Source organism: Pecten maximus, chromosome 5 (genome assembly GCF_902652985.1).
Source record: "Pecten maximus chromosome 5, xPecMax1.1, whole genome shotgun sequence".
Lineage (NCBI taxonomy): Eukaryota > Metazoa > Mollusca > Bivalvia > Pectinida > Pectinidae > Pecten > Pecten maximus.
This window is the reverse complement of record NC_047019.1, coordinates 12,440,441-12,451,426: the sequence shown is the minus strand read 5'-3', so window position 1 is coordinate 12,451,426 and position 10,986 is coordinate 12,440,441. Positions and strand designations below refer to the sequence as shown.

Below are 10,986 nucleotides of genomic sequence, written 5' to 3'. Positions count from 1 at the left end.
TTATGTTATCAATAAAATGTCGTTAGCTTTCACTGAAACGTGAGCATGTAAAATCAGTTGTGATATTGCTTACTAAACTAAAAAAAAATCAACCCAAAATTAAAATGTATTTCAATGGAACAATGTTATCCGATAGAATTCTTGATATAGTGATGTTGAACTTGTGATGAAACGCTGAAACAGATTGTTGTATATATGAGTTGTTATCGCCGTATATATTTAAATAACCTGGGCATAATGTAATTTTCGTTTATCCTGCTATCAGGTTGTCATCACGTGACACTGCTAAGTTGATTAAGGATTTTAGATGTTACAACGACTCCTACCATGGTACTGATTAACACGTTTGCGGTACTGACTGTCTTTACCTGTATCATAGCTTTATATTATGGCTATTGGTATAATGGTAACCGAGCCAGAAGGGAACTCTTGGAATCCTACGACTATATCATTGGTACGTATATATTGTGTACCTTGCTTCTCTTGTTTACTAAGTATATATATATGTAAAGTTTTTATCTCATCTTTGTACGTCGTATGAGCTTTGTCAAGCTGTTGTTGCCAGGTATATATTGTGTACCTGGCTTCTCCTGTTTACTTAGTTTATATATAGGTAACGTTTTTATCTTATCTTTGTACGGTCGTATGAGCTTTGTCAAGCTGTTGTTAGTTTAACACCTTTCGATATCCATGTTAATCCACTAATTTTCACGTCCATAACTGTACAATCCATTAGATACTAATTATATTTCTTGCGAATAGAGTTAATGTTTTAACGGAAGCAGTTTGTCATAAAAAAAACCCAAATAGCAATGCCTTTTGAGACATACATTTTGAAGGAATGTTAAAAAGCGTTACTTATAATGATATTGCATTTTGCAGGAAGTTAAAAGCGTCTTTTATCACAACATATAATTTGAAGGAAAGTTGGAAGCGTCTTTTATCACGATATATAATTTGAAGGAAAATTTGAAGCGTCTTTTATCACGATATTTCCGTAGGAAGGAAAGTTTGAAGCATCTTTTTTCACGATATTTCAAGCTGAATCGTCTTTTTATCACGATATTACATTTTGGAGGAAAGTTTAAAGAGTCTTTTATCACGATATTACATTTTAAAGGAAAGTTGCAATATTTTTTTATCACCACGTAGTACATATTGAAGGAAAGTTTAAAGCGTCTTTAATCTTGACCTCCATTTTGAAGGAACGTGTAAGAGATCAACCAAAAAAGCTTGGGTCATTCAGCTCAAAATTTCCCTATGGTAGCCATTTTAAAAATGGGTGAATTTCGTAGTAAAAATTCTCTAAAATCTGAAATTTTTACCTGTTCATTATTATGACCTGAACATTTGAAAAAAAATCTTATTGGACTTACAGAATATAAATACACATTACCTATGGAGTGTTACCTATCGGGCTACATATCTATATTGGAACTTCATAATATACTCGCCAATCAGTGGCCGCCAAACATTTACCCCTGGTTCAACTTTCAATACACAGGGGATGTTGGTTGTTCCCTATAAAGCCTCTTTTATTACGACAATTTTTGACTCAGAGAGATCCGGCCACCACACTAATAAAATCATATGAACTGTACATTGGTATTGAGAGTAATGTGTTAGTTTGAAGTGTACAACTCATGGTAAAGTAAATATTTTAAATATTTTTTTATTTACAACTGTAACGTCACCCATTGTCATTTGTAAACAATACCCCTTAACATATCTCAATTATTCATATATGGCATAGACACTGTCTTTTAAATTGTGCTTTGTTAGCTGGTTTGGTTTGGTTTACTTTGTTTAACGTCCTATTAACAACCAGGGTCATTTAGGTAGCAGTGTACAATAAAAATGCCCAATTCTGAAAAATAAGGCACATGTTTTAGATATGTAAACATTGCCAGTTAATCCTACATATTGCCTATAATAAAGTATATACATTATATACTTGTAATCTATAGAACATTTACAATTTTATACACCTCTGAAACATAAGTAAACTGATATGTTTTTCAGACCTGCGAATACCATGGTAACTAATGAAAAATAAATTGCAAAATATCTTTATTTAAATATTTCACCCAAAACGACACAATTCTCTACTTCTCTTCTTTCCTGAAACCTTTTTGAAATCAAATATCTCTATCCCAAAGACAGAATTAATCTTGTTTTGATATATGTTGTACATCAAGTTTTCCAGCAAGCTTACCTTGATCGGGGGACACCAGTTTTCGCTGTAGGCAAAACTAATTTTCCTGTGTAAACACACTTTCGGAAAATTCAGAAATTTAAAATCCGGAACCAATTTATTTATTTAATTTTATCAAATGTGAAGCTGATGTGTACTACTTCATACTGACAATGCGAATTATAGTGTACATTTATTTTTTTCTCATATTTTATGCATATCATAATGCCGGAGTTATTTCCTTAACAAAAAATCACCAATGGCCAGGCAGTCTTTCTGTGGTCTGCTACCTTAAGGGCCTGCCTGGTTTTGGAGGTGGAGGAAAGCTGGAGTATCCAGAGAAAAATCACCCGCCTACGGTTAGCACCAGGCAACTGCCCAACGTGGGTTTCGAACATGCGACCCAAAGGTGGAGGGCTAGTGATAAAGTGTTGGGACACCTTAACCACCCAACCACCGCGGCCCTCATAACGCGATGGCAAGGGGCCGCGGTGGCCGAGTGGTTAAGGTGTCCCGATTCTTTATCACTAGTCCTCCACCACTGGGTTGCGAGTTCGAAACCTACGTGGGGCAGTTGCCAGGTACTGACCGTAGGCCGGTGGTTTTTCTCCGGGTACTCCGGCTTTCCTCCACCTCCAAATCCTGGCACGTCCTTAAATGACCCTGGCAGTTAATAGGACGCTAAACAAAAACAAACCAAACAAACAAACCAAACGCGATGGCAAAATATGAACAAAAATATAGAGAATCCTGAAAAAGTACAAGGAGAATTAGAGGAAACGACTTATATTTCATCCAGGACACCCGCCATACAAATGGGAGGTCATATCCGGGTTAAGCAATTATCTCAAATTAGAGTTCGGGTAGTGACAAAGGAAACAATAGGCATGTCAACAAACTTTCCAACAGTCTTCATCGGCGTGTATCTCTCGAAACGTTGTGAATTTCCCGTCAGTAGAAGACATCCGTCACAGAAATCATGATATTGGGAAAATACCTACAAGAGTCATCGAAAGCTGTAGAATAAAATCTTATAATATGCTACATGCATTCCTTTTGAAGTTAATGCATGTTATGTTTGTTTATAAAACAGTTGGTGGAGGCACTGCAGGCTCTGTGCTTGGGAGTCGTCTGTCGGAGGATGATGACGTCACAGTAGCTCTACTTGAGGCGGGAGAAGCGGCGGACGACGATCCACGCGTGACAACGCCGTATTATTTTCCTAGTTTACAAGGGACAGAACTCGACTGGAAGTTCTACACTACTCCCCAGCAGCATGCATTGTTTGGCATGAAAGACCAGGTATAGACAATAAACTTTAATAATCACACTCCGGCTACAGGTAAAATACTATTGACTGTTTTATAATAGTTATTGAATTTTGCGTAGGTTCACATTCCAAAGAGACAGTTTATACCCATTACAAAGCTCTGCTCATGAACTCGAAACAAGTCTTTCTTCATCCCAATATACCGTTTCATTATTTATTTGTATCATGCATGAATTTAGTACATGTGTATGCAAAGGGAAAAAAGTGACAGAAAAATATACTAACACCCTGATAACTAAATAACCAAATATTCAGTATGTTATTGCACAATTCACATTTTTGGACCACTATGATTTATCTAGGCATTTTCTTCGTACGATTAAAAAAAAAAACTTTCTTTGCTAGACCTCCAACTATCCAAAATAGTCATATTAATCAGGGTTTTTTGGGTCCGTTAAAAACAATTAGCAAATGTTACCTACAGGTAGGGTATATACCGCGCGGAAAGCTTCTAGGTGGGTCAAGTAACATGAATGCCATGGCATATAACCGCGGAGGGCGCCATCTGTACGACAAGTGGGAGGCTGACGGATGTGACGAATGGAGTTATGATGACGTACTTCCGTATTTCTTGAAGTCAGAAGACAATCAGATGTCAAGTTTAGAAAACTCAAGTACGTTTATTTTGCTATGCTCTTCTTGAGTTTATATTGCGCATGCACAGATTACAGATGGAGGTACCAAGAGGAAAACACTCCAATTTTGAAAATAATTGCAGATGATTATTCATATAAGTGCGCAAACAACTTCCAAAATCCATTCAATTGATATCAATAAAGAGCAAACGTGAATTTGAAATTTCCCTAAACAACAGTATTCGCCAACTGCCAAAGTTCTTTTTTACAGATTATCATTCTCTTGGAGGCCCACTTCCCATTTCCGAGGTGAAGGTCACTCCATTGGTCGATCTATATGCTGATTCATGGAAAGAAATAGGGGGAAAGGTTATCCCTGATAACAATGGACCAAACCTGATAGGTACGAGATATCGCCCAATTCTCATTTTAACAGATCAATCATTCGAAGCCACCACTAAAAAGTAGAAACCTCTCGAACCTAATGTTAACAGCTTAAAATAAGCGTTAAAATATTTCTCTGACATACACGAAGCCATAAAGGATTATGATAAGAAATAGTGCTCTTTTAGCAGAGTTTTCTAGATGCAAGATGCACATAGAAATAAGTAACTGTAATTTCATTTAATGAATAAGTTTATCAAATAATCAAAAAACATCTTACCTAGATTTCTAACACAAAGAACATAGGTTTTATTCACATTCTAGATGTCAGAGTTTTCGCCTTTTAAATAACATAGATAACAATGCAGGATTCACATAACTGCCAGATATTACGTTTTGGCGACCAAAGAATGGGACTGAAGTAGGTTTTGGCACTTACTGACATTTATTCACAGGGTTTTGCACCATGCAGGCCAATATAAAGCACGGGCAACGATACAGCACATCGCGTGCATTTCTACTTCCGGTTATGCACCGTTCTAACCTAGATGTCCACACACACAGCCATGTTACTAAAGTAAGCAAACATTTATATGAAAATAGTTTATACGGAAATAGATGAAAAAATATTAAATTCAGTCATATAAAAAGGTAGCATTAAGCATTATCTAGACGTCTAAATAACTTATCATTAATCGATACATTATCTGTTTATTGTAATTTGTTTACTTATGATTAAATAGTTCATCCATTGATACATTCGTTACAGCTTGCAATGTATCGTTTAAGTTATATGTCAACACATTGACTACATCAATATGTCATTGCTGTTATTCTGTACCCAATCTTGTCCAGGTGATTATTGAGAATGGAAGAGCTGTGGGAGTAGAAGTCGATAATCAGGGAAGGAGAAGAACTGTCAGAGCGAAGAAGGAAGTAATACTGTCGGCGGGGGCTGTCCAATCTCCTCAAATCCTAATGCTATCAGGCGTAGGACCTTCGGAACACCTCAGTCAATTTGGGGTAAGTCTCTGGAGAAATATCGGATGTAAGACACATACCTACCAGAGCATGGCAAGATTTAAAGGATTTAAAGTAAGGCTCACTGAATTCCCAATGATATATGTCGAAAAGCATTGGAACATTTCCAGGACAACGTTGGAAAGATTATTTCCGATATTAAGGTGTTGTATTATTTGAACATCTGGAGAAAGTTTAGACTACAACCTCTGTGCAGCCTTGGATATATATATATAATGGTAAGAAAAGTGTTATGTTGAATAATAAGGTATCTATGGAAATGGAAATAACAGGAAAGAATTGAAGTTTGAATTGTGTAATTTTCTGGTAAAGCAAAGGTGAGAATAGAGCAGCGTTCAGAGGACACCGCAATGAGACTTCATGAACGTCCATATTTATAGAGAACCAACATTATTTCTCCTTAATTAATCCTTATCAGAACAAATTAATTATACCTCAACGGAATCCTTTAGTTTAACGATATTGAACAATACTGATGGTGAACAATGAAATGGAACATACTGGATGTGGTTGTCTGAATGTATAGCCATATTTTGTAGATTCCCGTAGTAGCTGACCTTCCTGTTGGGGAGAACCTGCGAGACCATTTGATGTTTGTGTTCCGACAGCTTACAAACACCTCTTATTCTACTACAGAGGAGGAGGCAGAGTCCGTAATAGGGCGGCTTCAATTCCACATATTCGGAAAAGGTATTTTACAGTTGTGTCCGGCATTGAAGATGTTAGTGAGATACCATTTCCAAAGTCCTTGGTCGCACTCATCGTTCTTGGCATATCTCTGTTTAGACAAATCACACGTGTAAAAGAAAAAGTGAATTATGCTTCCATCCTACCTCTATTAATTAATCACTTCTTTCATGCCTCCGCATATTGCTAGTTTGCGTCTTATCAACGTTAGTCAGTGAACTGTCAGCTTGAGGGAGAAGCTCTCTGTTTTGAAACCGTCTATGCTATGACATGTTTTTAGTGGCTTTAAAAGACGGTTCCTGGTCCTAAATAGTGCCTTGTCCTATAGGTAACTTAGTAAGTAGGAAGTAATCAAAGCTATTACCATAGTCTTCTATAATGCGGTGTAACGCAAAGCTGTCCAGTCTTCAACAACCTATATCACTGGAAACTAGATGAGTCCGTAATAAAATCTCCTTTATACAATTCAGTTACGTAGTTGCAAAGATAAAAGAAAAATGTTTACACCACTGAGTTACTTAGGCTGTTGATATTCACTGTTATTTATGCATACACAACAGGGCCTTTATCATACGGAGGTCCAGAGGGATCAGCATTCTTCCATAACGACAGTTCGATGGAAGCCAAACAACAACCGACAGATCTTCAGCTCTCCTTTTACAGCAAGTCAGTATCTACCTCTGGGCAGAACATGGGCGAATTCAATTTTAGGGAGGAGGCAAGTCTTTCATATTTGGCTGTGACCTTGTTTGATTTCGTGCATATTTCCATAATCTGTTCACATCACGTGAATACGGATTTGACTGTAAGTCTATTTGTAAGATGCTTGATAACGAAGGTGAAGCAATCTATATCAAATTAACAGTACATACATTTCTATATATATTCTTTTTCACTTCTCACCCCACAGGTGCACAATCCGTTGCCAGATGGTAAACAAAGTTTTTCATATGGAATAATTCTGCTTCAACCGAAGAGTAAAGGCACAATCCGGCTTCGTTCCAAAGATCCATTTGACACTCCACTCATTGATCCAAATTACTTGGCAGAATCTGAAGATGTAGACACATTTTTGAAAGGTTTGTATGAATTATAAAAAATTAAAGTTAAACTTTACAATTAATTTTGGTGAAACAAATTTTAATGTTATATGTACTTCATAAACCAGATACGAAAGATGAAATCAACTTTTCACTTCAGCAGCAAACATTATTTGGTCTAGGTATTCGTCTCTGTGAGAAGTTGGCAGGTACAGCCACCATGACAAGAATAGGGACCAGGGCTTCTGATGCGTGGCACCCCCGGTTCTGTAAGGAACACACATCTGGGAGTGACGACTATTGGAGGTGTTTGGTGCGACATCTAGCATCCACTCTAAATCATCAGGCCTCCACGTGCAGGATGGGGTCATTGGAGGACCCGACCACTGTCGTCGACGCAAAGCTGAGGTAAAATTAGCGATATGAGTTACATATATCATTTTAAATTATCATAGAACTTTCTCTTAGCTAATTCAGCATCAACTTCCTAAAAGAATGGTTCACGGGCCTTTTCCATTTAAACATGAGTTTTCAGAACCGAAGTCTAAGATATGATGTAATTCTTCACGGGGTCCTCAAGTAATTCGTGCTAAATGACTTACAACGTCGATGGGTTGCAAAGAGCATTTTATAGGAATTATTCCTGCATTCAGCTAAAATAGTCTTTTCAACAATGTCTTTGTTATGTTTTGATATTGTTAAACAATATTGCCTACACAGGGTGAAGGGTGTGTCCGGGCTAAGAGTGGTAGACGCATCGGTCATCCGGGATCTCTATTCCGGGTCTCCGCATGCGCAAGTCATCATGATAGCGGAGAAGGCTGCTGACATCATCAGAGACGTGGACACAGTTGGTCATCTAAGGAAGAGAACTAAAACTATATAATGTATTCATGTATTGTTCTTACCATCAATTGGACGAACAGAATGACAAAAAAGCTATTTTAGTTTTGTCATTTGAATCTCATTCTTTCGGAAGTGTTATAGGCCTACAACAAATTCCAAGTTCATTGACATCTGATGCATGAAAATACTTATCATGGCTCACAGTTCCCATATTGTTGCTTGTATTCTATTTAGTTGTTAAACACGCCGAAAATGCATGATCAGCGTTTGTAATAGTTTCAAACCATTAGTAAATACTCTCATACTTGTTTTTGAATGGGTCACATTCGGTTAAAACCAAACTCATTCGGAGTCACTGCACCGATATTAATATTGCTGTGTGTTGCACATTTTTTTTTTTTTTTTTTTTTTTACGATCTTTTATTTTGTACTGACCGAGCCGCCATGCTGTTTCTTTGATCGAAATTTAAAAGATGAAGCTGCGAGTGCTTTTTGTTATCATTTTAATACTATTTGAGCGGTGTTACACAACAATTTGTGCATGGATGGGTTCATGTATCATCAGGGCAAAACCTGCTACAGAAAACATGGCTCTTAAAAAGAAGAGGTCGCAGATTTCGCAAGGCAATCAGACCAACTATGACATCTGATACGTAATGTATTCATAAATTGAAATTCAGTTCATGCATTATATTTAACCAATATGGCAAATGTCATGTTTGTACATTTCAAAATACAATATTGTAAGAATGTGTAAACGAAGTCGTATAGACTCAAATGTACATGTATGTAGGTCAAACCTCAATTCTGACACAGATTTAACAACTCCAGGTAGAATTTCCCTAACTTCATCACTCTATTAATCTTACCACAAGAAAACTGTGAAATAAACCTATCGAGGGAAAAGTGTCATCTTTTCTAAATCTGCAAGACCTACCATGTGCTCTAGTGACAAAGTCAGTGTGCAAGTACAAAATAATACAAACCTTCGGATCGCTGAATTACGATATGTTTTATTTGGGTTATGCAGTGAAACGGACTGTTTGCTATTATGTTTTGAAGCTTAAAATGTTCCAAAATCACTGAGAAGTGACGTCATCCAACTGACAAAACATGTCTATTTTTGAAAAAAAACCAAAACATTGATGTGTTGTTGATAATAATAGAATGTGTTCTCTCAAGAAACTGTACTCCGCTATTTTTGTGTTTGAAAGGTATAGAGTTACTAGGTTATAAACTGAACATGTCAATATTAGGGCACGTAACAGAGACCTCAGACAAACTCCATGTCGCTTTTCTCTTTCCTCAAAAGTGCCTGTGTATACCTATATCAATAGTTGTGATTTTATTTGATCGAATTCATTTGATAATCAGTTTTTGTTGATGTTACTATAAAGGTAGTGGTCACCATAATAAAACAGAGTAAAGATGTTAAAATATAATATAATATAATGCAATATAATATAATATATATCTAATATAATTATACGTTAACATGTCGCTCTGAGACTCCTCTGGATTTTTTTTTAAAGCAGTGTTGATAACATGTTATGCTCTGTCAGGTCTGTCGATGTAAAATGCAATGGCCTCGTGGTCTGATTCCATTGAATACATCTTGGTAAATAATTCTGATGTAGACATTTTGACCATCATAATTTATCTTCCTACATTAAATTGTTTTTGTGCCTTTTTATCAATACTTCATCTTTTAAAACGTAACATTTCCAAATAATATGGGTGAAACGACATTTTCAGCTTAGATAAGCTTACAAGTACTGGTTTATAGAACAAGCCACTATACTTAATTACTTTTTTGTCTTTCATGGTATTTTTAACTCCTGGTTTTTAGATTTAATTACATTTGACGACTATTCAAATGTTATTTGATCATTTTTATTTGTCCATTTCACAAGCTTTATTGCCACTTGCTGTACAAAACGTAACCAGTACACATGTCCATTGGCTTCTGGAACCTTTATATCAACTGTTATTAAACTATCCTGTTAATAAATCTGTTTAAAATTCGTTGGTGTGTATATTTTATAATTCAACCTGCTATTTGTCAACTGAATTATCAATTTCGCAATTCATCTTCTTCATTTTTTTTTTATTAAATGATATCACATGATGCAGATTTACTTGAAGCTAAAAACTGTAACAGATCTCTCTTGCTTTTGAAATGGAATCAATCACATAATATATATTATGTACGCAAAAGTAGTTGTACCAACACACAAACTTGGCAGCCCTTCATCCCTGCATCTACGCTAAATCTATAGTGATTCACAAAGCTGACTTCGAATAAATTTAGTCAATCATATACCGTTACAACAGAGTCACAACCATTTAACTTTTAACCAATTAACCTAAATCTCTTGAATGCAAGGGTTATATTTTGTCTGTGGTCGACGATTATTGCGATAATCATGATTGAAAACAATGTCTTAGATACTGAATCAGCTGCCACATGTAAACACCATTAGTTGGTGAAGGAAAGATAATACTATAGAAAAATAGAGGATTACACTATAACAAAAGAGAAGTGGAAATCATTGTGTTTATCACATAGAAGGGAAGTATAGGCCGTCTCTGGTATGCTGTAGAATACAGCTGATATAGACGATTTCAAGTCAAGGAGAAAATATGCGATCGACATTGGTATACATTTCTTACCAACGTGTTCTGATAAGCTCGTCGATTAATTCAGTATTGTAAAAAACCAAAAAAAAACAAAAAAAAACCCAGCCAAAATAGGAAAAGTTTGTGTCAATGGGTGTGCCAATAGTCTTTTGGGAAATTTCAATAAAGCAAACGGATCACGCCATATCCGGAGTACTAAATTAGTTAAATATATTACAATGCAAAATGCGTGTAAAAACCACCCGAACA

General features: G+C 36.1%; 1 protein-coding gene across 1 annotated transcript; it reads left to right on the top strand.

Moving 5' to 3' along the window:
* Positions 1-320: 320 nt before the first annotated feature.
* Positions 321-10,122, top strand: LOC117326840 (glucose dehydrogenase [FAD, quinone]-like). Its single transcript, XM_033883612.1, has 11 exons — positions 321-454; positions 3,288-3,496; positions 3,949-4,138; positions 4,371-4,502; positions 4,939-5,060; positions 5,339-5,506; positions 6,064-6,214; positions 6,772-6,929; positions 7,122-7,290; positions 7,434-7,659; positions 7,972-10,122. The coding sequence occupies exons 1-11, from the start codon at positions 328-330 to the stop codon at positions 8,135-8,137; spliced, it is 1,818 nt and encodes a 605-aa protein (XP_033739503.1). The 5' UTR covers positions 321-327; the 3' UTR covers positions 8,138-10,122.
* Positions 10,123-10,986: the final 864 nt, after the last annotated feature.